This window comes from Grampus griseus, assembly GCF_964374135.1.
Source record: "Grampus griseus genome assembly, chromosome: 17".
NCBI lineage: Eukaryota > Metazoa > Chordata > Mammalia > Artiodactyla > Delphinidae > Grampus > Grampus griseus.
In genome coordinates, this window is record NC_139011.1 from 38,427,529 (window position 1) to 38,455,141 (window position 27,613).

The 27,613-nt window shown below is 44.6% G+C and overlaps 1 protein-coding gene across 2 annotated transcripts in view; it reads right to left on the minus strand.

The window, feature by feature from the left end:
• LAPTM4B (lysosomal protein transmembrane 4 beta) overlaps window positions 1-17,993 on the minus strand; it is a 62,414-nt gene extending 44,421 nt beyond the window's left edge. For both annotated transcript variants that reach the window (XM_082674775.1, XM_082674774.1), the window contains exons 1-2: window positions 17,690-17,993; window positions 1,841-1,952 (exon numbers count right to left, since the gene is read on the minus strand). In XM_082674775.1, the coding sequence (XP_082530901.1) occupies window positions 1,841-1,952; window positions 17,690-17,788 (211 nt within the window). In that variant the 5' untranslated portion in view covers window positions 17,789-17,993. The remainder of the gene's footprint in view (window positions 1-1,840; window positions 1,953-17,689) is intronic.
• Between the last annotated feature and the right edge of the window lie 9,620 nt (window positions 17,994-27,613).

The window sequence follows — 27,613 nt, forward strand, 5'->3', positions numbered from 1 at the left end:
TCCCTAACGTAAATACCATTTTGAAGCTTATGTCCTCAAATTTACCTCCGCCCAGATGTCTGGTTCACATATCAAACTACCTTTTTAATCTCTCCACTTTAATAGATCTAAGAACAGTGAGTAAAACAGTGAAATACATTGAGCCCTTATTATGGGCCACACCTCATTCGAAGCATTTTTCGTACACTAACATATTTAATCACAACAATCCCACGAGGTAGATAACTACGATCACCCCTGTATTCAGAGGGGGAAACTAAGCCACACAAACGTCCGTAACTAGCCCAATGTTATCACATTTCACACATGGCAGGGTCAGGTTTCAAACTACGGTCTCCGGCCTCAGAGCCACACTCCTAGCAACTATGCTAAGCCACTTAAATCAATCGAGGGGGTTCTCTGGTGGCGCAGTGGTTGAGAATCTGCCTGCCAATGTAGGGGACACGGGTTCGAGTCCCGGTCTGGGAAGATCCCACATGCCGCGGAGCAACTAGGCCCGTGAGCCACAACTACTGAGCCTGCGTGTCTGGAGCCTGTGCTCCGCAACAAGAGAGGCCGCGATAGTGAGAGGCCCGCGCACCGCCATGAAGAGTGGCCCCCGCTTGCCACAACTAGAGAAAGCCCTCGCACAGAAACGAAGACCCAACACAGCCAAAAATGAATATAAAAATAAGTAAATTAATTTAAAAAAAAAAATCAGTTGAGTCTTCTCCAAGGTGTGTTCCCATCTCCTGACCCTAGACTCTCTCACCCCAGTAAGGATGCAGACCATATATACTCAAGTTGAAAAGTAGGAGTCATCTTTGATTCCTCCCTTTCCCTCACTGCCCATACCAGGAAGTTCTGTCAATCCCACCTCCAAACCCACCCTCTTCCCCATCCCCAGTGTAGCCTGGATCGCAGAGAAACACCCCCCAAACCAGTCTCCAGGCCTCTGTACTCACACACCCAGTCCCCTAAATGTATCCTCTACTCAGCAACAAAAGGGATCTTCTGAAAACACATATCAGTTCATAACCGCAGAATTACTAAAAACCACTGAATGGTTTTCTCACTCCGAGAATAAACTTCACAAGTCTCACCCTGTCTGTTGAATGCTCCTAGTCATTCCCTAAAACTGCATCTTCAGCCCCTCTCCACGTTACTCACTTTGCTCCAGACACTTTTTTTTTTTTTAATGCACTGAAAGTTCTGCAAAGCCAATGAAAAATAAATTTGCATGACCTTTTGTTTGGGATTGTGCACAGCTCTGCCCCTTTCAGTTAGCATGGACACAGCTTGACTTTAGTTGTATGATGTTTAGGTTTCCATGATCTTAGAGCTGGGGGCCTAGCCTCCTTTCTGCACACCCCACATCCACATCCCTGTGCACATTTCTATTTATCTGGAAAAAGCAACAAAATAATCATCAAAAGGATTTCTGGAATGGAGAATGATCACCTCCTGGAAGAATGGTAAATACTGAAACGTAATAGAAGACACAATAAGATACGTAATATCATTTGACCCTTCCTTCCTGCCATTGACTCCCTCTCCTAGCCAAAAGGCCCAGCGTAAAAAGATTATGACAAAGAAACAATTTTTAAAAATGGCTGTGTTAACATTAAGATGAAAAAAAGAAAGACAAAAGAGATTTTAATGAGACTCTTACACTTAGAGACAGAATACACGTAGCACGTAAATATTTGTTGTTCTGACTTGTAATGATGGGAAGAGCGTTAAGTATCAGTTCAAATTGGCCCATGAATCAATATTTGTAATTTAATAGGAAGAACTGGCAGCTGGATTCCCTGCCCTTGAAAATACCAAAATATCTACAATAGTCGTCTGATGTACTTACTGGCATCGTCCATGAACTCAAAGTCACCCCCGAGTTCAGAACTTGAAAAGTGATACTGATCTGGATCGGCCAGGGCACTCAACAGAATCAGCAGTACCACGGCGTTGATGATCTGCAAGAAAGAAAAAAATGTAAGTAACCCCAGTATATGGTCCTTAAAATAGAACATTACATTGACCACATGGAGTTTAACTTCAACAGCTGGTGGCCTTTCAACACGAAGCCCCACCCACTGAGGGAGCAGGCAAACATTTCCTTTTTAAAAAAAAAAAAATTATTATTTATTTATTTATTTTTGGCTGCTTTGGGTCTTTGTTGCTGCACGCAGGCTTTCTCTAGCTGCGGCAAGCGGGGGCTACTCTTCGTTGCGGTGCGTGGGCTTCTCATTGCGGTGGCTTCTCTTGTGGAGCGTAAGCTCTAGGAGTGTGGGCTTTAGTAGTTGTGCCTCACGGGCTCAGTAGTTGTGGCTCGTGGGCTCAGTGGTTGTGGCTTGTGGGGTCTAGAGCGCAGGCTCAGTAGTTGTGGCACGCGGACTCAGTAGTTGTGGCACGCAGGCTCTAGAGCGCAGGCTCAGTAGTTGTGGCGCCCGGGCTTAGTTGCTCCGCAGCATGTGGGATCTTCCCAGACCAGGGCTCGAACCCGTGTCCCCTACATTGGCAGGTGGATTCTTAACCACTGTGCCACCAGGGAAGCGCCAGGCAAACGTTTCTGAGGCAGAGACACTGCCAGCCCATTCATGCAGCCAAGGGCACACGGCTTGGTGTGCAGTTGGCTTTCACCTCACTGTCCCCTGGGCCGGGCACCCTAGAGCAGTGAACAAACATGCAGCAGCGCTGACGCCAGTGGTTGGAAAAACTCTCCAGCTAGCCACGCACATGCTAACGAGCTTGTTCAGGCGACCAAACATTTTTCACAGGTTCAAACAATAAGAACTTTGAGCCCATCCAGGAAGCAGTGTCACAGAATGAGTGCAAAGCTACTTAGTGGCAGACCCTTACTTCTGCAGGAGCACAGGCAAGCCGCTTTCTATCCCAGGCCCCCATTTCTGTCTCCTAGAAACTGCTGAATATATTTCTCTCGGGAACTTCAAACTCACCCCATCAAAGTGGAAACCATCTTCCTTAACACCTCCCACCTCTGCTCCTACTTTCCTGTTCTCTATCTTACAAAACAGCATCACCATTAATAATTAAAAGTGGAAAACACTCAGGCACTGCACTAAGTGCTTTATGTGGAATTTCTCTCTTAAGCCCTCCAATAACCTAATGAAGTAGGTGCAAAATTATCCCTGTTTTGTAAATGAGAAAACTGAGGCTCAGGGTTAAGAACGCTGCCCAAGATCAGGCAAGTAACAAACTGCAGAAACGGGATTAGGATCCAGGAATACCAATTCCAAAACCTAATCTCTTCAATCTCCTGTTGTTCCTCAAAACCTGATTATCTTCGGGCTTCCCATCTTCCTCTTCCCTTACATCCAACCAAGTGTGAGATTCTGACAATTCCACTGCTGCATTTCTATTTCCTTTACTCTTCCTAACTGCCCGGGCTGCTTATACACATATGGACCAACTGTGACAGGGCTAGAGGTGTGGGGGGCAGGTTTTCTAGAGTTTGGTGAGGCTCGGCTGACACTGGGTTGTTATTTCTCCTTTGTTCTAAGCTGAGAAACTTGTGATAGAGCTCTACGTTTCACTCTTGTCAAAATTGAGAGAAAGATGAATAACCTTCATCTTTTATATAGAGAAAATTCTTTTGCTAACAACAGTAACTAAAGGCATTTCCTACTATAAAAATCATATTCGGAAATACCTACTTACAGAAGAGGTTCAAATGGGGAGTCAGGTTATTCCTTTTACAAAATATCCACTCTAGGGGCTTCCCTGGTGGCGCAGTGGTTGGGAGTCCACCTGCCGATGCAGGGGACACGGGTTCGTGCCCCGGTCTGGGAAGATTCCACATGCCTATCTGACGGTCACCCTCCCCACCGTGGCTACTAGAACTGCCAGTTTCTTGTTTCTCTCCAAAGAGCCAAGCAACTTCACAGCACATTTTAAAGCGAGTATGATTAGCAAAACTGTAGCTGAAGAAAAGCTTTCAGAACATATCTGAAGCTTAAAGGAAAGTATGAGTTAGTTCCACAACGGGCAGACGATTTAGCAAAGAAGTTCTTTGACAAATCATCAGGTTTTCTTGGCATTCTATTCCCTCTATATTCTTATCTTTGGAAAAGGCAGACCAAAGATCATGTACTGAAATGAGATAAAATAACCTAAGAATGTGTTTTGAAAAGTTAAGCACCAGACAAAGGCAATGTGTTTACTGCTGTATCATAATGGGGTTGTTTTTTAAGGTTTGGAGGAAAAAAACCCCAAAACACCAACACATAAATTTGGGATTCATGGGTAAAGCTTTAATGAAGGAAGGGGTGGGGTACAGAGGGTAAGAGAGAAAAATGGCTAGGTGAGGCAGGGCAGTGAACCCAGTTAGGAAATACAAGCCAGATTCAGGGATCCTTTAGGGCTAGTTACAGAGTTTGGGTTTTATTCTAAGTGCAACAAGAAGCCAATGGAGAATATTAAGGAAGGAAAGAATGTGATCTGTTTGGGGTTCAAATGAGTAAGTTATGTAAAACACCTAGAAGGGTAGCTGGCATGTAACAGTGACTCAAATTAGTTGCCTTACCTCTTCAAACCTCAACAAGAACCATATAAAAGCTCTCGGCTGGCATCAGAAAGTTACCTGGTCCCAGATCTCCCGAGACAGTGCTACGCAGCTGCTTTCCTGTCCTTACAGTTCCAGTGGGCCTGTCAAGTCTTGGTCAACTTGTTATTACCCCCTTGCCTGCTTTACTTATCGTAACACTTCCCCTAGCTGCCTCCTAGAGTAGGTACTTTGTTAAGTGCTTAGGAAAGAGCCTCCCAGGATTCACAATAGGTTAAATAAATCATGCACCCAAGTAACACAAAGCATGAAGCCATAAACACAGCGAGACTTCACAGAAAGAATAATGGAGAGTCAGAGAGAGATACTACTGAAGCCTGAGGCTGAGACCAGAGTTCGCAGGGAGGTGCAGTGGACCTGGGAGCACTTGGACAGGGACTGGACAGATGAGAAGGTTTGGGAACCCAAGAGGTGTAGAAAAGAACAATTTCGGGATTCCCTGGAGGTCCAGTGGTTAGGACTTGGCACTTTCACTGCTGGGGCCTGGGTTCAATCCCCGGTTGGGAAACTAAGATCCTGCAAGCCACAGGGCGTGCCCCCCGCCCCCAAAACAAACAAACAAATAAGAGAGAAGAACAATTTCAAGTATGAGTAAAGCCACTGGGACAGGGGCCTGAGCTGAAAACAGCAAGCAGTTCGATTTGGTTAAAGCACAGTAGACAAAAGGAAAGTGCTCGGGGATGAGACCAGAAATGCAGGCTAGGGCCAGATGGCAGCGAGTCCTCAAAACCAGGCGAGGAATTTGAGCTTTTATCCAAAACGTTAATGAAGGTTTTTGAGGAAGGATACAAAGTGATCAGAGCTCTCGTTAGGAAGATCAAGCTAGAAAAGGCTGGGAGGCTAAAACGGAGGCAGGAAAGCATTCTAGAAAGTACTGCAATAGTCTGGATGAGCAGTAATGAGGGTCTGATCCACTTCATCTCTAAATCTCATGACAACCCTGTCAGATTGTCATCTTAGGCATTAGTTTGAGAGGTTACTTAGGTCCTACGTGTGGAAGAGTCAAGGTGTGAATCTCAAGGCCTTTCCACGTAGAGGTGGAATTATCAGACACACAGGAAGTGACGAGCTGCAAGGATAAAAAAAGAAGCAAAGGAGACTGAAATTTCGAGCCTGGGTGACAAAATCTTGTCGTTATCAGCAATAAGGACTATGACAAGGTTGATTTTAGGTAGGAAAAGTACTCGCAGGCTGTCCGAATAATCATGTGTTGGCTTGTCCGTCTGGCCTCTCAGCCTCCTTTTTTTATTCAGCCTTTGGTGCTCAGGCCTGCCCTCCATGTGTGTTTGCCTATCCCAGTAGGCAGATTTTTAAAATGTATTATAAAGATCCCCCCCCGCCCCAAATTCAATGAGGTCCTTCTGATTCACCTTGCAGGCCACAGTGCCATCCTTCTGGCATGTCTCCCTCATGGGTGATAGATTAAATCAAGAAACCACCACCACTACACGTTCTGTCTCATATTACTGAAGACGTTCTGCCTGCCCTATGTGGTGCGATTATTGTTACGCCGCTCTACAGACGAGGACTCTCAGACTTTGGGGAAACCCACACAAGGTCATGACATTTTCAGCTGACACTCAGTCATGGGTCCTTTGATTACAAATGCCACACATGCTCCTTCCAGTAACCCAGGTTCCGCCCCAAAAGCCACCGCATCCGGTTCACAAGCCCTGGCTCACAAGCCCTGGCGACTCTGCTCACCAGTCCCCTGGCAGCAGGCTCAGAATTCTTTCCAAGGGAGTGTTCCAGACAGCCCAGCCACTCTCAAGGCGACAGGAAGCTGGCAAGCAGAGTGAAACCGACTTGCGACCCCAGCAGAAGCATCCTCAATTTCCCTGAATGGACTTGGTCAGGTTCTGATCTTCACTCTCTGAGACACCACTGTATGTATTCTCTCAGAATGATGAGAAAGATGTCTGGACAGTGAACAGAAGGCAAAGGATGGTCCTCTAGCACAGGCCAGAAAGAAGGCTGTTCAAAGAGCCACTAGGAGACTTGGTGGGGGGGGGAGGGGTGGACAGGGAGAACAACTGTGTTCCCTTTTATGCCCTAAAGAACATTCTGCATCTCTGAATATGAAGAGACAGGCCTAGCCCAGAGCCTAATTTAGAATGGGCTATGGGGACCTAATCTCTGTGCATAAGGAAGGATCAAGCACTAGGGGGTTAGAAGGCCAGCGTCCACAAAAGAGGAGAAAATATAAACTGCAAAATGGCTAAATTAATTTTTTAGGGCAACAAACATGATGCTCTTTGTGTTCTGATATGCTCTATTCATTAGGTCTATTAGTCCCTATTTGTAACCATCCTACTCCAACAACTTGGATAATCATTAAAAATATGCTTTGGAAGACTGTTTAAAACATTCCCTGTTTAGCTTCAATACATAAAAGAATACTTTATTCCTACAGCTATTCACCAAAGACAAAATTGAAACTCATAAAACAGAATGTCTTTTCTAATGAAAGTGAAGAGGCCGTAACAGACTTAACCATTAGAATATAAATTTTGCATTCTACTCAGGAACAGTGTTGCTATATTGTACTTTAGAGTTAATTTTTTCTTACGAAATAGCAATACATTTAATACACCCCAAAACAACAACTTTTGAAATTAAGACAAAAAACATACACTTTTAGTTTGCACACATGGCTTGCAGTTTAGAATAAAAAGCGGCTAAAGTATAACTTGATAGCTAAGTTTTTAAAAAATCTTGTCAAAGTAAAATAAAATGCAATGATATAATCTAAGTACTCTTAGACGAATGTTTTGTAATCATAATGCTGAACTGTTAATGATTTCTCCTTTCCACACATAATGTGTATGCCATAAATATTCATTACTATGAATCTAGGTAATGGAACATTCTTGAAGGTGACATTAATGTCTGATATTGTTACTTTTAGCTAAAAGAAAACAGTATTAGATTACTTCAAAAGTAAACAGCCTCTGAAGATCATTGTTCTTAAGCTATTCTCAAAGTAAACTAATGAAAAGATTTATCTAGTGAATTAACTGTCGCTAATGTAAATACAAAAATATCTTTAAGATTCTATTCCTGTGTTTATTGTTAGAATTTTTAACTCCAATTTAGAGAGGAAAACTGAAGTACTGAGAGCCAACAAATACTGTTTTGTAGACTGGAATTAAAGCCTCCTATAATTACTACTGGGTGCCCACTGGGCAAACAGGATCTCAGCAATAAGGCTGCCGTTAGGTGTCACGTCAGATTAGTAGATGCCCCTGGAATCCCTGGAATCCGTTCTCCCCTTCTTTCACAGTAATAGGCTTATCTGGATATATCAATGCCCAGCTAAAGATAATATCTCCTAGCTTCCCTTGCAGCTAGGTCGTATGTCTTGTTTCTGGCTACTGGGATATGAGTGACAGCAATGCATACAATTTCCACGTCACATCCTTAAAAAAATGAAGCTGCTTGTCCTCCAGGTGACTGTTCTCCTTTCTAGCAGGCCAGAACACAAACATGGTGCTGATGAGATGTCTCCAACCAGGCAGACAAGGATAACGGAAGCAGCCTCCTACATCCAGAGGAGTCAGCACATTTAGGATGGCACAACTGCCCCACCAGTCTGGGTCGTCTCTGGATGGCCTCACGGAACAAAGCTTGTCAATCCTCCCTAACTGTTAACACAAGCGAGAAGTAAACTGCATTTCTGCACCTCTGTTCACAACACTTTATCTATACCATAGCAAATACAGAGGTTAAATATTAACACAAGAGAAAAGACCAGATTATCAGAGAATCCAATGCCACCTTAAAAGGGGGGGAAGTGGGGGGCTTCCCTGGTGGCGCAGTGGTTGAGAGTCCGCCTGCCGATGCAGGGGACACGGGTTCGTGCCCCACCAGTCCAGGAAGATCCCACATGCCGCAGAGTGGCTGGGTCCGTGAGCCACGGCCGCTGAGCCTGCACATCTGGAGCCTGTGCTCCACAACGGGAGAGGCCACAACAGTGAGAGGCCCACGTACCGCAAAAAAAAAAAAAAAGGGGGGGGGGGGGGAAGGGGGACACTTATGGCTAGATCAAAATTCAGACAACAAAAAGTACTATCAAAGAAGCAAACCCCTCTTGCAGCACAGCTGGAAGAAGACACTGTCGCGGCCTGGAGACTTGCTCCTTTTAGTACTGAATGCTCTCTCTTTTCTGAAGCTGGCCTCACCAAGCTGTCTTTAAGAAAAGCTATTAAGTACTCAAATCACTGACAGTCATAATTTAGTGTCCTCTACAGGAAAAGAATACATAGGCCTCAAGATAGGAGTATTCATTTCCATGAGGATTATATTTCCCCATCAAATATTAATAAATTGGCATTCTGGTTTCATGTGTCAGTCTACTGTAAGTTTAGTCAGTGTGAATCAGCCATTCAACTTTGGGGCATTGACAAGATCCAATCTCTGGTCCAGCAAGGTTGAGGAAAGGCCAAACTCTGATGCGTGCCATCTGGCCTTACCCAGGTAACCCCCCACTAAGTGATTCTTTTCTTTCAACCAATAACACCTCCACGTCGGCAGCCCCAAGCCCTCTACTGTTAGTCAACAAAGATGTCAGCACCTACCTGTACCAAGCGTTATTGCTTCACCATGGAACCAACTAGCTATGTAATTTTAGCAGCTCAAAGGTTAATAAAGACACTCAAGCTTATTTTTAATAATAATTTGAAATTATATTTCCTCAAGCAATTTTTGGCCCCTACATATGTCCCTGAGAAATAATTTTCCCTTGGAAGCTGCAGCTGCAAAAAGGCAACTCTAAACCTTTAAAAGTTTGTTAGACTGGGAATTCCCTAGTGGTCCAACGGTTAGGACTCTGCACTTCCACTGCAGGGGGCACAGGTTCAAATCCCTGGTGGTGGGGGGTGGTGGGGGGGGGAGTTTGTTAGGACCAAATGAAGAAGTGTGATCTCTGCTTAATTTTTATTTTGCTTCAGGTAAAAAACCAGTTTACAGCTGTTTAAGAACTCTCATCAAGGCTCCAGAAAGCTCTATTAAAAGAGCCAAGGGAGCCGGGAGGAAGTGGAGAAAGCACCCATTATTTCCACTAGCAACCCTTTATGAACAACAGTATATCTGCCACAACGGGGGTGCAGTGGGAAGGGAAAAATGAGTCCTCTTCCTTCATGACAAAGATTCAACAGAAGTTGACAAAACAAATAGATCACACCTTTAGTTAATATACACATCACGGTGCAAAACTCACGTTAACCACTTTAACACTTGATGCTTTGTTAGTTCATTAGACGTATCTAAAGTGGGACCCAGAGAGATTGATATTAATAAACACTATGATGGCAATCTTTATTTCTTGGTCTTTAAAATGTTCTGATGAGGGAATTCCCTGGCAGTCCAGTGGTTAGGCCTCGGCACTCTCACTGCCGAGGGCCTGGGTTCGATGTCTGGTCGAGTAACTAAGATCTCCCAAGCCACGCGGCATGGCCAAAAAAAAAAGTAAACGGTTCGGATGAATATCTGTTAACACGAGATAAAAGTTTAAAAAGGCGTTAAATACCACTGAAATCTTCACCAGACAATATTTCATAGAACTTCCCTTGATCCTTTACATTTGGGGGTAGGGAGGCCTATACTTTTAAAAAGGGGTTCATGAGACATCTCTCAAAAATCCAGCATCCCTCTCTGTCCAGATCTGTTCGATTCCTGAATTCAGACGTAGAAAATCTGGATGGCAACGGTATCACTGACTAACTGATCAAAGTTCCCATCCATATTATTTGCATCATTAGCAAATGAAAGATCTATGCTGGGAAGAACTGACATTGCTCCATCTCCTATCTGGAAGGCTGTACCACACCCTGCCTGGTTTCCCAGCCATCTATACAAGAGCCTGCCCTTTCAATCCTCCTTAAAAACTGCTTTCACCCTATCACACCTGTTCATAATTCTTCAGTGCCTCCCCACTGCCTACAGAATAAAATTCATACTCTTTAGCTTATAATTTCAGTCTTTTACAATCTAATACAGTAGGGAAAACATTAGGTAGTAAGGATTACAGAAATATTATGAATTAGCCCCTATTTTGCCCTGGACTTACAGACCAAGTTCAAGAATCTGACAGCTGGAAAGAAACTATTAATCTTAAAGGAGCATATCACCACCTATCGTGCCTGACCCCAGGGTTGCTTTGAGGTCTCAATAAGAACAAGTATGAAGCCCACTGAAAACTATCAATCACTCTACAAATGCAAGATGTCGGTTTTACTCTCCAGTATTACTATACAGACAAAAATCAATAGTTATTGCACCAGGACTTACAAAAAGAACCCACCAGGCTTGGGTACACAAGCAAGCTGTGACTTTCAAAGTGAACTAGTTGATTATTTGACAGGCCAGGTCATAAAGCCAATGAGACCAGCTACCCTGAGCTCTTTCATCCTTTATAATCTGATATATGGCCAACTCCCCTATGAATAATGCCTGGCACAAAGAAGCATTCAGTATGTACTTGCTGAATAACTAACCTCCTAAAACACACCTGGATTATAATAAAAAGGATGATATGCACAAAGGGGGACCTATCCCAGGTGTCAATGACAGATTCTTCCAACTACCAGGACCATTTTTTTTTTTTTTTTTACTGTACGCGGGCCTCTCACTGTTGTGGCCTCTCCCGTTGCGGAGCACGGGCTCCGGACGCGCAGGCTCAGCGGCCATGGCTCATGGGCCCAGCTGCTCCGCTGCATGTGGGATCTTCCCGGACCGGGGCACGAACCCATGTCCCCTGAATTGGCAGGCGGACTCTCAACCACTGCGCCACCAGGGAAGCCCCAGGACCACTTTTAAAAACACAATAAGAAAATTACCTGATAAAACGATGAAAGAAACTACAAAGCAAAAAGTATGCTTGAGTGTATAGGAAGAAACTCAGGTCCTGATGGCAAAACACATTCCACAAGAAATGCGGGCTTTAGCATAAAGAGTATAGCAGGGATTTTTTATTGTATTATTCTCCAAACATTCTTTCCTCCTCCTCCCAGTAACAGTCTCTGATGCCTCATCCCTCCACTCTCAAGCTGGTGTTTTAAATTAATCCCACCTCTGGCTCACATCTCTCCTAGTCAATAAATAGTTCAAGGGAAGCATATCCCAGACCTAATTTCATCAGTATAACTCTAGTCACATAACCCTGGCCTATGTGGCTCAGGGGTGGACAGATAACTTACACTTATCAAATCTGAATGAATCTCAGGACCCAGGGCTTAAGTACTGGCTGGCCATTTGTATCCTAAAGGAAGATAACCTGAAAGGGGAAGGGATGGGAGAAAGGGGGAAAGGGGTGTGGTGGAAACCACTGCACTTGTTAATTGTGTAAGCCAATTTAAGTTGACTTGAAACACACAGGTCATGAAATACACACATCTCCCTGATATAAGCCAACATTTTTTACGAGTAAGATAACAAGCTCATATTTGTGCTTGAGAAAAATACCTCTGGAAATTGCATTTGTAATGGACTGAAAAAAAATGGATTATTGATGGCAAGGCTAGAAGCAGGGAGACCAGTTATGATTCTATTATAATAGCCAAGTGAGTGCTAATGAGAGCCGAAACGAGGGAAATGGTAGCAAGAATAAGAACAGGACAGAATAAGGTAATCAGAGGTTGAGCAAAAATCAATAGGACATGGAGACGGAATAAAGGAAGAGATTCAGATGGCAAGGGGAACAGAGGCAGCTAAACTGGGAAATGTAGATAGAAGGTGAAAGAGATGTGGTGCTCTAAGGACAATGGTGCTCCAAGGACAAAGGACGACCCTGCCTGAAAATGTTTCAGCATTACACCCACTACCGGACTCTTAATCTCCCTCACCACGTTGCCATGGTTATGAAATTCCTGAGCCCACCTGGACAACTTGGGACCAGTCTCAAATAAGGACCCACGTGGGCAATGGGACCTGTCCCAAATAAGGAAAGGTATATGCCCTGTCCCACTCCCACCCTATAGAAGGAAGGTATATGTGCCTTGACCAATCAGGAAACAAAATTTTCACCTCGGACCATTCCTTTGCTTGCTGGCTATAAAAACTGATCAACAGCACATGTTCGGGCTTGACTCTCCCGGACTATTAGGAAGTCGGCCTGCTCTTCTGGCAGCGACCCTTCCCTCTAACAAATTCTATGTTCTTTACATTCTGCCTTGTGTCTGGAAATTCTTTTCCGACCCGCGTTTGGACCACGACAAGAGAGACTCGAGTATGTGCAAATTCGGGGAGAAAGTTAATGGATTCAGGCTTAGAATATTAAGTTTTGTTGAAGAAGGAGAGGAAACCTCAGAAGCCTGCATAGCAATCATTCTACTTTAAGTATTTCTTTCATATCACGATCCCTCTGGAAACCGGGACAAGTCAGTCCTCATTCTCTGTGAAGATGGATAGGCACCTTACTTGTCTTTCTAAAAACATTTGTAGCTATTGAAGGTTATGTGATAAATCAACTTTTTTTTAGGTTTAATGATTAAACTGCCTTTTAAAATAAACACAAACCTCTACCTCACATCGTTAATACAAAACTTAGAGATAGACCACACGATGTAAATATAAAAGCTAAAGCCATAAGGCTTCTGAAGAAAATATAAGAATGTCTTTACAACTTCAGGGTAGGCAAAGATTCTTAGAACACAGAAAGTACTGACCATAAAAGAAAGCAATGACAAGTTGAACTTAATTGAAATTAAAAACTCCAGTTCATCAAAATATACCATTAAGAAAATGAGTGGGCAAGCCACACACTGAGAGAAAATATTCACAAGGTATATGTTTAACAAAGGACTGGTATCCAAAATATAGAGAGTTCTTACAAATCAGTAGGAAAAAAAAGACAAAACCCAATTTAAAAAATTGGCAATCAATAGCACTTCACAAAGGAAGATATATAATTAGCCAAGAAGCAAAGATAAACTGTTCCACCTCATTAGTCATAAGGGAAACTCAAACTAAAGCCACCAGGAGCTACCACTACACGCCCACTGAACTTCATACACTGATGCCTGGAGTGTAAACTGGCAACTTGGAAAACACCTTGGCAGTTTCTTACAGAGTTAAAACACACAAAGGGGCTTCCCTGGTGGCGCAGTGGTTGAGGGTCCGCCTGCCGATGCAGGGGACACGGGTTAGTGCCCCGGTCCGGGAAGATCCCACATGCCGCGGAGCAGCTAGGCCCGTGAGCCATGGCTGCTGGGCCTGCGCGTCCGGAACCTGTGCTCCGCAACGGGAGAGGCCGCAACAGTGAGAGGCCCGCATACTGCAATAAAAAAAACAAAACAAACAAAAAAAAAAACCACACAACAACCAGGAATTCCACTGCTAGGTATGTATTCAAGAGAAATAAAAACAAATGTCCACAAAGTCTTTTTTGCAAGAATGTTCAGAGCAGATTTATCCATAATAGCCCCAAAATGGAAATAACCCAAATGTCCATCATCGGGCAAATGAATAAACAGACTGTGGTATATTCATACAATACTCAGCAATAAAAAGGTACAATCTATTGATACACTCCAAAACCATGAATGAATCTAAGACATTATGCTAAGTTAGAGAAACCCAATACAAAAGAATACATACAGTAGTATAATTCCATTTATATGAATAGGCAAAACTCACCTATGGGGTCGGGGTGTCTGTGGAGGGGTATACTGGAAGAGGCACAAGGGAACTTTCTGGGGCTTTGGAAATGTTCTCTAAGGGTGTGGGTTACAAAGGTGCATGCATTGGTCATGTCAATGAACTGTACACCTAATATCTGTGATTTTCACCATATGTAAATTATGCCTCAATTTAAAAAAGGAAAACTTAAAAGAAAGCAAAACAAACAGATCTCTAATACAAATACCTGAAATCAATATGCTTTTTTTATTTACTGGACTGAAGGAAACCTTTATAATTCCAAGGCAAAAACAAAACACACACTCAACTTTTAAAAGGTTAAACTGTGGAAACAGCACAGACCGAAACATCACTCAAACCACAAGCCAATCTTAAGTAAATCACCTAAGGTCTCTTAGCCTCAGTTTTCATCTATGAGACGGGAATAAAAAAATCTACCTCACCCAGACATAAAAATTAAGCTTATGCAAAGCACTGCAGAGAGGGGACTTCCTGGCAGTCCAAAGGTTAAGACTCTGTCTGCACTTCCACTGCAGGGGGCGTGGGTTTGATCCCTGGTCGGGGACCCAAGATCCCACATGCGGTGCCACGCGGCCAAAAATTTTAAAAAGTTTTTAAAAATAAAATTTTAAAAAAAGCATTGTAGAGAAAAATGTTGCCTACTATTCCAGTTCTCCAAGGATCAAGCCATTAGCCACTGTAGTCACCCACTGACTGTGGGCCTGAGGGGAATTCAGGATGGAGACAAACAGGAAGCAGTCTGTGCTTCCGATGCCTGCCCCAAGATAGTGAAGATACATATCTAAGGAAAAATTTCAGTGACCCCAGATTCTTGCATCTTCCCATACATAGAAAAGCACTAAAATCATCAACTTGAGACGCCTGTTCTTTGTGATTAATAGTCACCTTTTGATTTCGACTACAGGTTTTTTCACAGCAAAAAATTCATATATCCTGGCTCCTCTCCTCCCTTACCTCTTCAGAACGGTTTCTCAGAGCTGAGAGGCTGTCTTCTGGGTTACCTTACACAGTAAGACACTGAATAAACTCAACTCACAGTTCTTACGTTGTTCGTTTTGGCTTTTTTCAAGTCAAGATATCTAGGGAATTCCCTGGCGGTCCAGTGGTTAGGACTCTGTGCTTTCACTGCCGAGGCTGCAGGTTTGACCCCTGGCCGGGGAACTAAGATCCCACAAGCCGTGGGATGTGGCCAAAAAAAAAAAAGAAAAAAAAAAGATATCTAGTATAGTCCCTGGAACACAGGACCTTAGTAAATGATCATGGTAGGAAACAATTAGAAAATGTGTAAAAAAAGATCCACTTTACCTATCCTTTCTAGTGGACTCTTTTTTGAATACCTATCTATACTCCTACCCTTCTGTTTTCCTGAAAACTCTCCCCCTTTCTGATAAGTAACCCCATCTCAGCCAGATGGCTGGTGGGGTGAGGGGGTAAGGTAAGGAGGAAGAGATGCCTTATTCTTTGGCTCCTTCATCTTAAAAACTGTCATGTTAATCAATGTTTTGGATAACCAAATTATATTCAAAGGTATGAGGGAAACTCACTATTTTTTTTAAAAAAAGTTTAAATTGTTTTGTGAAATGCAAAAGACTTATAAAGATGACCGGCAGGTTTCCCGGATGTGAGGTTTACCTAAAGCGGCATTCTTATTCACATTTGCTGGAAAGCTTTCTAATTACCTTTCAAAAGGCCATATATTTCCAAATGCTAAAACGTGCATACCAATAACTACTTTCCCCCAGAAAGCATGCTCAAGCCATAGGCAGAGTACGTGAGTGCTCTCCTTTTATCACACCAATACTGGTTAGTTGGATTACAGCCAACAGCAGGGCTCAAAGTAGATTTATCTTTCCTGTAGATCATGTAGTCCACTTGCCTAATGCAGCGCCCTAGATTTTACAAATTACATTCACTGATGTACTTGCAAGTCTGCAGATTTAAACATTTTCAGGGAGGACACAAGACGTGTATAAAATTATCTGTCTTGATCATCAATAAAAGCACTATTTCGAGGCCACCCACTAACCTTCCACTGTCATTTTAAATTTCTGTAAAGATTTCTTTGCTTTTAGCAAAATCAGGGTTGAGCCAATACGCAGATGTTCTATCTGCATTCACACCGCACAGTAAGAACCCACACACACCAAAGATCTGTTTGAAAGCTTTTAAGGCCAAATATTTCTATTGTGTGGCCTGTGATAGGCACAGACTAAAGGAAACTTGAAACTATAAATAGCACAGAGAACACCATGTGGGGCGGGGGGACGTTCTGCTTAAAATGACACAACAAACGAGTTCACGATTCGGCAAAATGTCCATATATATCAAAAAACTGAATTATGAACTGACCAAAAAACTATGATGACTAAGAAGAATTTATTCCCACCGAAAAGTTCTATATGCCATCTTATTACCACTTTTAAGGTGTTTCCTCATCATGCAGAGATATTCACTGCAAAAAGGCTCGGGTCTAACTCTCCATCATGATGTGACCAAAACCGAAATGCAGTGGAATCCGACTCAGTGCAGTCTTCGGGGGGCCAACAACCAAGCGGGAGCTGGCACAGGGCAAGATTCCCTCACTGCCCCTGATAATCACTGCTCCCCATACAAATAAGATCTTAAAAGCTCCAACCTAAAGACAAACCAGATTTGCCTCCTCCGGTGTCGGCTAAGAAGGTACAGGGATCATCTGTAAAGGGGCAGGAAAGCCAGTGGGTGTAAAATGGCTGCCCCGGGCAGATTGAAACGCAATAAATCACAGGCAAATCCCTTCCTGGAGTAAGGGCTTTACAACAAACGTGTGGGTAAAGAGCCCCCAACCATTTCCACTCGGGATGTGAAGGTGCGCAGGAGACTGGACAGCAAACCCGAGGCCAGATGCGGGCTGGGAGAATAGGCACGCGGGCCCGCAACCCGGGCCGACAACTGGGGGTAGCACGAGGTGCCGGTCACCGCCTCGACGTTTGTCGGGACCCGTCGAAACACAAAGCCCAGCGGGTGCTGCTAAGAAGAAAGGAAAGGAAAGCACGTGCTCCGCAGACCGGATCGGAGTTCTCTGACCACCGAGTGCACTTTCACCGGAAACCGCGGACCTCCCCACGGCCGAGCCGGCTCCCAGCTGAGAGCTTTCCGGCGCTCCCTGCCCTGGGCGCTCCCTGCCCTGGGCGCCCCCTGCCTTCCCGCACCCCCGAAACGCCCCGAACTCCCGGCCCTGATTGCACCCCTCGCCACAGGTTGGCTGAGCCCGGGGCATCGCTGACCCGCTCGCCCCGAGAATTAAGTTTCTAATAATATAACTTTAGGCGGATTAGTGCTGGCATCACCCAACCCCGAAGCCGCACCGGGAACCAGCTAGAGGTCGTGAAAAGCGAGGCGGGGGCGCAGGCCAGGGTCCCTGCGAGGTGCGGGGCGCCCGCCCTCCTCCCTGGCAGGTGCGCCCCGGGGCTCGCCAAGGCCCGCCGCGCTCACCAGGTACCAGACGCCGAGCAGGATGGTGCCGGTGCGGACATGGCAGCACAGGCAGCAGCTGTTGGAGTAGAACCGCGTCCAGGGGGCCACCATCTTCATCGCTCGGGCCGCCGGCGCAGTGGCGCGAGCGCGCGCCCAACTTTGCAGGAGCTTCAGCCGCGTTGGTCCGGGCCCGCCGCGCGTCTACTGCCGGCTCCTCGGCCGCTCCCGCTCGCGCTCCCAGCCCCGCTCGCCGCCCGCCGGCCCTTGCTCCGCGCCTCCCCGGATAGCTCGGAGCGGCTGCCTCGGCCGGACCCAGCGCTCGGAAGGCTGCGGGAGAAGGAGGAGGAGCAGGAGGGGGCGGAGCGGCTCGCGGACCACGTGACGGGCGCCCGGGCCCCGTGATGTCACCGCGGGCTCCGGCCAGCTGCTGGCGCCGCCGGCCCACTGTAAATAGATAAATCATCTTGCACTCTCGGCCGGTCGCGTAGTCGGCCCCCAGTGGAGTTCCTCTTTCATTTGGTCGTTTGTGTAACTCTGTCATGGATTCGAGATTCTTTTACAGTCTAGTTGGTTGTGGGGTTGTTTTCTCCTTCCACTTGTATCTTGCAGATAATCTGTAGGTGCCATCACTGTTATCTTGTAGACTGGATGGAGGGGGGAGAAACGATAGGGGTGATTCCAGCCAACTGCAGTGCTTTGAAACACTGCTGAAGCTGCCGAGAGCAATTTGTCTCCGCTTCCCAGCTCAATTACTGTGGTAGTAATCTTTTCCCAGAAAACAGGCTGCGTGTCAAGGACATCCTTGCTGTGCTTCAGGTAGCATTTTAAATCATAACTGCAGCTCTAAACAATCATCAAGCCTATTACTGCCACACGGTCTCTGTGTAAGTGAATAAGGTAAGGAGTCCCGGGAAAAAGAGAACGAGGCGTGGCTTTCTTGACATAAGAGAAGCCATTTTTGGCCTAAGACATTTTGTGATCTAAGACTGACCACAGTGCTTGTCCTTGAACAGGCCTCAGCAATAATGATCTTAAGGGAACACAAGAACAAACTGTTATCAGGCAAGAGAAGTAACAATAGCAAAGATAAATCAGTTGTAAGACTTCCCTGGTGGCACAGTGGTTAAGAATCTGCCTGCCAATGCAGGGGACACGGGTTTGGGAAGATCCCACACGCCGTGGAGCAACTAAGCCTGTGTGCCACAACTACTGAGCCTGCGCTCTAGAGCCCGTGAGCCACAACTACTGAACCCACGTGCCGCAACTACTGAAGCCCAGGCGCCTGGAGCCCGTGCTCCACAAGAGAAGCCACCACACTGAGAAGCCTGCACACCGCAACGAAGACTAGCCCCCGCTCGCCGCAACTAGAGAAAGCCTGCGCGCAGCAACAAAGACCCAACACAGCCAAAAATAAATAAATAAACAAATAAATAATAAAAATAAATTTCTAAAAAAAAGAAGATAAATCAGTTGTAAAGACTCCCAGTTCTGTTTCAATGGTAAAGATTAACCTGAAACACTTTCTTAAGCTGTTTCGCAGAATTTAAAACCCCCCTCGAGCGCTCAACCACCCTCTAAGGGATGATGATGTCGACCTTTTCTGACCCTCAGGACTTCAATCAACTAAAGCTTGGACTCTGTGGCCGCCAAGCCGCTTCATGACTATGCATGTACCCTTAGCTTAAAATTTCCCCAATTTTGCTATTGAGAAGACACTGCTTTGGGGAAGATTCCCCAGTGCTCTCCTTACTTGCTGCAAGTAATACATCCTTCCTTTTCCTGATCTTTGTTTTGGTTGTCTTTCAGCTCCACACCCACCAAGAGGCGAACCCAGTTTTGGGGGGTAACATCTGCAAGACCCAGCACAGAGTGTTAAGAGATAGTGAGAGATAGGACTCCAGTTTGGAGTTATTTCCTCCCATTTAGTGTTTGGTCTGGAAGAGCCCTTGTCCTAGGTTAGCCTCTAGTAATCACTGTGTAAGCCAAGCATCTCAGTTAAGCACTCAAGATTTTTTTTTAAATAAATTATTTTATTTATTTGGGCTGCCTTGGGTCTTTGTTGCTGTGCACGGGCTTTTCTCTGGTTGGCAAACGGGGGCTACTCTTTGTTGCAGTATGAGGGCTTCTCATTGCAGTGGCTTCTCTTGTTGCAGAGCACGGGCTCTAGGCACACGGGCTTCAGTAGTTGTGGCACATGGGCTCAGTAGTTGTGGCACGTGGGCTCAGTAGTTGTGTCTCGTAAGCTCTAGAGCACAGGCTCAGTAGTTGCGGCACACAGGCTTAGTTGCTCCACAGCATGTGGGATCTTCCCAGACCAGGGCTCGAACCTGTATCCCCTGCATTGGCGTGTGGATTCTCAACCACTGTGCCACCAGGGAAGCCCCCCGTAAGCTCTCTGAAATACAAGATTCCCTTGAACCAATGAGTCATTTGCCTAATGAATCTGCAATTCTGGTGGGGAAGGCAAAGTGGGAGCTAACTATGGCAACTTGCTGGGAGTTGGCACTTGGAATGTAGTACTCCCCATCCAGATTCTCTATTTCCATTCCTTCTCAAGCACTAATGCTTGTTCTTAGAGCTGGTTCGAAGTGGCTATGAGCATGATTAAATATTAAATGGAAGATCCCAAACAGAAAATTATCTCTAATGTGGAAGAAAACAGAACGTTGTAGTGAGAAAAAACAAAACAAAGAAAACCCTGAGGTTTTCTTGTTTGGTATTTCTGATTAACTCCCACAATGATGTTGTTGCTGGACTGAATTTTGGGTCAGCTTACCCACGGCACAGCAAAGCCAATGTACCGACACCGGATGGTGGTGAAGGAAAGTACAGCATTTATGGGAGGCACCAAGCAAAGAGTATAGGCAGCTCATGTTCAAAAGTCCCAAACTCCCCAATGGCTTTCAGGGAAGGGTTTTTAAAGGCACCTTTTGGGATGAGGGGTGGAGGAAGCATGACCTTCTTCTGATTGGTTGGCGGTGAGGTAAGAGGGTGATGTTTCAGGAATATTAATCATCTGGGGTCTACTTAATCACTATCCTCCACCTGTGGTGGGGAGGTGCGTCTTAGTTTCTGCATAACAACTCAAAGATTTATGTCAGATTGTTATGGATGTCCCTTGGGAGGAACTGGGATTCTGCTTTATCACTGAACTATTATTACTTTTCTTGCTGAACTACTTTTCCCTTGTTTCTGCATTCCCTCGCTTCCCTAATTGGTTAGTGCCTGTGCCTGCTCTTTGGAACTCAGGGAAGGCCTAGGAGACTAAAACCTTCTACAAACAAGAAACGGGGGACATGGAGGGGTTTTTGTACACGGGAGGGCCTCACAGGGTCCTACTCAGTTTCGGTGTTCATTATTATTTCTGATTAAGGGCCCATGTCTGACATCTCTGGGGATGACTCTGGGGTCCCTTGAGATCCATGTTTAAGCTACACAATAAGAATGTGACAGCTTTACAGTCTTGTAAAGCTAACCGCTCTTGCACTTAAACAGCCTTATCTCACATTCCTCTTCCTTCCTATATAACCTGTCTTTAAGAAATTTAGATCCAACCAGTTTTTCTCTTGCTCCAAATCTGAAATGAAACTTTGACAATTACTCTATAATAGTCTTAACTTGAGGGCTTCTCAAATCTCTTCTTTTCTAGGACAAATTGTATTTCAATCCATCTGTTAGGAATCCAAATCACCCAATGTTACTTTGAGTGGTGAGTGTTGGTAAGACATACAGACATAAAGGCTACAAACGTTAGAACATTCTGCTCCCAGCGCTATCGTCTAGCTTAGTCCACACGTCACTGTGATGTTAGAAGCTTGCCAAGTATCCTTACAGGTACAAACAAAATGCAATGGGAAAACGGAGGGATTGATTACATTAAAACTGTGGGGAGTTAGTGTTTTGGTTGGGCCTTGCAAAGGGTGAATAGAACGTAGACTAGGAAGGTTGAAGGAAGAGACACTTTAAAAAAAGATTATTTTATTGAAGTAGAGTTGATTTACAATGTTGTGTTAATGTCTGCTGTACAGCAAAGTGAGTCAGTGATACTTATATATACATTCTTTTTCATATTCTTTTCCATTGTGGTTCATCACAGGATATTGAATATAGTTCCCTGTGCTATACAGTAGGGCCTTGTTGTTTATCCATATCCATGTTTATCCATTCATATGATAGTTTGCAAGAGACACTTGATCTGGAAGTTGTATAGAGCCAGACAGTCCTTTGGGGGAGGGAAGGTCTCACTTGAACTACCTCCATGACCTCAGCAAGCAGCTGTCTCAGGAAAGACCTCAGTACTCCTCTTAAAGCGGAGAAATTCAAAGAGCTACTATTTAACTCTCCTGGAAAGGAAAAAGGGGGCTCGACACGTTCCCTCAACGCGTTGGAAGGGGAATCCACGTGCCTATGCCAGAGGGAGCTGTGGAATGTCTTCTTCAATAATGAAAGTACTGCTCTCCTAGGTGAGACCAAAGAAAACCTCATAGGTCTCCTCATGCACTGTCCACTTAAACCAGGGACCCATTCATTCATTCATTCACTCATTTCATGGGAGGGAACTTATTTTGTACCTTCTTGGAGCTAGGCGTGACTGTCACCTCAGAAAATGAAATAGTCTCTGTCTATAAGGAGCTCACAGTTTAATGAGGGAGACAGAAAAACAAATAGAAAAACATAATAGCAAGATAAGTGCTAAGATATTCGTAGCACGGAGCGCTATGAGAATCCCAGATCACAGCTTTGGGAAGGTCAGGGAGGACTTCCCAGAGGTAGTGACAGCTAAATTCAGAATTATAAGATAAGTTGGAGTTAGCCAGGGAGAGAGACAGAGGACCACCCTGGGCAGGATGGGAGCAGGATATGCAAGTGCCTATTGGCTGGTGAGCTCTCAAGTTTAGAAGCAGCAAGTAGTGCAATAGCTGGGGCTTAACATTTGGAGGGAAAGGAGGAAGAAGAGAGATGGGGCTGAGGAAGTTTTAGGGGCGTCAATTTAGGTAGGGGAGGTAACAGAAGATGAAAAGCTTTTCGTGCTATGTTCCACTGAGGTTTGGAGTATATTTCCTTAGGGAACTTCTGAACCACTGAGGGTTTCATAAATATTAAACCCATATGACTTGAAAAATTGATGTCACAAGCTTAAGGTACATACAAATGAGATAGGCAGGACCCTCTACCTAACTTGTGGGTCCAGTGCAAACTGAAAATGTGGTGCCTCTTGTTTAAAGAGTATTAAGAATCTCAAGATGGCAACAGTGGAACCTTAAACCAAGTGTGGGCCCTTTAAAGTGTGGGACCCTGTGCTACTGCCCGGGTCACACACCCATGAAGCTGGGCCTAGAGATAGGTCCCATATTTCTCTCAGAAATTAAAAACCAAACTAAACAACAGCAAAAAAAAAAAAAAAAAAAAAAAAAAAGCGGTGAGAGCTGTCTCTTGTTTCTTTCAAATGACAAAGAAGTGCTTCATGGAGGCTGTGATCCATGCCAGTTTTATAGGAGTGTATGGAAGCAGATATGGATGCCAGACGATTCATTAAGGAATCTGGATCTTGTCCCAGTCAGGGGTCAGGACTGTGAAGGTCAGAATGTGAAGCTGGCTTCAGCCCTGAATTGTAGCCAAGGTGGAAGTCAAACATCGTGATTGACATGCTCTGAGATCCATGTAATGAATTATACACTTATTAAAGCACACATTTGGGGTTTGGTCAGCTTCTGGACTGGGGGTTGGGAGAAAGAGAGACGAAGACACAATCCTTGCCTCCAAGAAACTCATCAAGTAATGAAAGAGACAAGGTGGACAGAGGGCTACATTAGTGGTGGGTAGTACGGCTAACAACAGAGCACAGTATTCTGATCAATAGTGATATTAACATGGTACGTTATACAGTTTATCAATGTTTAAGGATTTGGAGTGCAATCGAATGCCTCTGTACCCATCAGAGCTCAGTCAGGAAAACAGAAGCCATTCTAGACCTTTTACACAGAGGGAAAGTAGTCAGGGAATCGGTTGCCGTAATAATATATTTCACAAGGGCCATCTTGACTCAGTTTTGAAGACGTGGCTGAAAACTCTCCATTCATCTTCTCTCAATTGCTAAGCCCCCACCCAAACTACTTGCCTTATCAGGCTCTAACACGCATGTGTTACAATACGCACTTACCCAAGGCCAGAGGCCCCAGATACCTAACACCCAGGGTGATGCTTTCTTCCTTAGGTCCACAGAGTTATTCAAAATACCCAATCCCCAGGAAGCCCTCGAAACCTTGAACCCCACCCTGCCTGCCATACATAAGCCACCTCCTACAGTTCAGCTCGCTGTTACCCTGTCCCCAGGTGGTCCTGCCTGGATGTCTTCTCTCCTCTGGAGCTTTACGTAACAGAATTCTGCCTATCATCTCTCTGAGTGTCACTGTGTTATGTCCCACCAGTGAAAGAAACCTTACATCTTATATCACAGTTGCACCCAGATGAGAAGGCAGACAAAAGACAGTGAGGCAGCACAGATATTGGCAAAAATAAGAAGGAAGCTGCCGTCACCTCTTGGCTAGAGCTGTGACCATGGTGGGAGGGGTGGAGCGACACAGGTGGCACAGATGCCTTTAGCCAGGCTGCCGCTGGTGGAAATGCCTCCCAAAGCAGAGAGAGAAGGGGACTGCCTTGGCATCTCCCCTCCTGCCATCCTCCAGGCTTCTGCCAGAGCTTTCCACTGGCTGAACTCCCGGAAACCAGCTGACAAGGAGTCTGGGAGACATACTTTCCTGCTTATGAAAACAGCAGGGGGTACTCCATGTTCACAGCAGCAATATTCACAAAAGGAGGAAGCAACCCAAGTGGCGTCCACTGAGATGAATGGATAAACAGAATGGGAGATATATATATACACATATATATATATATTCCATTACATATTTATAATGGATATTATTCAGCCTTAAAAAGGAAGGAAGGGACTCCCCTGGTGGTCCAGTGGTAAAGAATCCACTTTACAATGCAGGGGGCCCGGGGTCCATCCCTGGTCAGGGAACTAGATCCCATATGCTGTGGGGCAGCTAAGCCCGCGCGCCACAACTACTGAGCTCGCGCACCTCAACTAGAGAGCCTGCCTGCCGCAAACTACAGAGCCCACGCGCCCTGGAGCTGGCGCGCCACAACTAGAGAGAAGCCTGCGTGCCACAACGAAGAGACTGCAACCAAGACCTGATGCAGCCAAAAATAAATAATAAATAAATCTTTAAGAAAAAAAAAAAAGGAAGGAAATCATGTCATGTGCTACAACACGGGTGAAACTTGAAGACCTTATACTAAGCAAAATAGGCCAGTCACAAAAAAAGCAAACACGTGTCAAACTCATAGAAACAGACGTAGAATGGTGGCTGGGGGGAGAATGAAATGGGGAGATGTTTCTCACAAGTAGAGAATTTCATATTTGCAAGATGAAAAAGTTCGGGAGATCCGTTTCACAATAATGTGAATAGACGTAACACTGCTGTACTATACGCTTAACCATGGTTAAGAAAGTAGATTTTGTGTTATGTGTTTTTGCCCATAATAAAAACCATGTTTTCAAGGAATGAAGTTCTGATAGCTGCTACAGCATGGATGAACCTGGAAAATGTTAGGCTAAGTGAAATAAGCCTGTCTTAAAAGGACAAATGTTGTATGATTCCACTTAAGTGAGGTATCAAGAGAAGGCAAATTCTTCGAGATGGAGAGTAGAATAGAGGTTACCAGAGGTTACAGGCAGATGGGGAGCTAGTGTTTAATGGGTACAGACTTTCTGTTTGGGATGATGAAAAAGTTCTGCAAACAGTCATAACAGTTACACAACACTGTGAATGTATTTAATTCCACTGAATTGTACACTAAAAAGGGTTAAAAGGCTAAATTTTATGTATACTTTACCACACCCGCAAAAGAGCAGGGAAGGGGAATGGAATGAATTGAGAGCAATGCGACATCTAACCCTGAAATGTTTTCAAGTATAATTTCTCTTCTTTCACGATCGAGAAAGGCAGAATCTTGCAATGCCTTAGGTCTTGAAGTAGGAAGACCGGTTAATCTCCTCTTTTTCAGTTTGTAGAATTTTGTAATCAAAGGGCATGAGTTCAAGACATAATTTGCCAATGGCTGTGTCTTTGGAAGAGTCACTTAATCTCTCTGATTTTTACAAAATGTGAACGATAATCCTACTTTTAGGGTTGTAAGGAGGTTGTTACAGAATAAAGCATGTTACATGCCTGGCACACGGTAAGCGTAGTAAACGGTAGATTAGACAAAATTTACATTATGTAGCACCTGCTAGTGTTTCACATGTATTAGGTAAAGCTCACAACAAACCATGAGCTAAGTATTAAAATCCCCTTTTTTTTCAGATGAGAAAACTGAGGGCCCAAGGCTTTAAGTCACTTGCCCAGTGTCTTGCTGCCAGGCGGTGTCGGCACCAGGATTTGGATCCAGGATGGTCTCACTGCAGAACTTGAGTGCACTATGCTCTCCGTGGTGTCCCTTAGATACTATCCTCAGGGATTTACAATCTGAGGAAAAAGAGCACATGTGCAAAGCACTAAATAAAAACATCAGCCAACACAGGGAGCCCCTACATAAGACGTTCCTAAAAATATACACAGGAAACTACAATGTCCAAAAGTTGATGCAATAGTTTCTGTTCCCGGAGAGTTAAAAACCTTTTGAATCACAGCTTTTAAACACAAGTTTTGTTGATATTGCTCTAGCTCTTTACAAGTTTATTAATGTGTTTCCTTCACAGATGAGCAGAGTCAATTAGCTTAGATTGTCCGGTGAACCTCTGATTGAGACGTTCACAGCTCTGGCATACCTGAGGATCCTCTCCAGTGTTTTAAATTATGAGACCTGTGTTCCTTATGACTCATATCGGCACTTTAATTTTCCATTTTCCGTCCATGGTTATAAATTAATAAGGGCTAAAATGCAATAAAATATTTAAATGCTTGTACCAAGGGTTCCTTAAGAGGGCAGCACTGCAGAAACTGGCTGCATCAGCAGGTGAGATCACAGAAAGCTTGTTTGTCAGCTGAGAGTTGAAAGTTCAAATTCAGCAGAAGAAATGTTTCCTAAGGGAATGGTAGATTGTGTTACTGTCCTGTTCACCCAACAGACTGGTTGCCTCTCCGTGGTGCCCCTCCCAACAGGAAGATTAGCCGTCCTTGCCCTCTTGAACTCAGGAGTCCCCACGTGACTTGCTTTGGCCAATAAAATACAGTTAGAAGCCAGGTGGGTGGAAGTTTTCAGAGTTAGATGATGGTTACCAGGTTATTCCTCTTCTACCTGGAAACAGGCAATGTGACAGGTTAAGACTGCTGCATCAGCAGCCCCAGAGTGAAGATGACATGGATCAGACCCACAGTCAATCCACCGTGGGCATGTTGTGTGGGCAAGAAATGACTTGTGGGGTTGTTAGCACGGTGACCTTGCCCATCCTGATAATACAGGGTATCAGTGTACCACAGATGAAAATGTGGGTTGTTGCACAAGCAGAGTATTAAAAAGTAGTGGATTAAGTGCCCAGAAGTGGCACCTTACAACAAAGGCACCAGGCAATGGGCTGAAAGTTTCCATAGGAGACTGAGGCAAACTGAAAGGCTTTGTAGAGGAAGTGGGACCTAATGTGAGCTGTAAAGGGAAAGGAGAACTTAGACAAGGGGGTGCTTCACCTCTTCTCTGTCCTATCTTAATTGACTAGCTATGCATTTTCAAATAGCAGATAATCAAAAGGCCAACAAAAGGAAAAAGAAGGATATGAGAAGTTTTCATTCTTAAGAAAATGATTCGAGTGATTCGAGAAAAGTGAGAAATATTCACAGTCATGTAACAATGTTTGTATCTGTCACTCAGATTTCATCACTTTCTAAGATGTTGCCATCTGTGCTTCTTGTTTTTTCTAAAGAAGTAAAATATTACAGC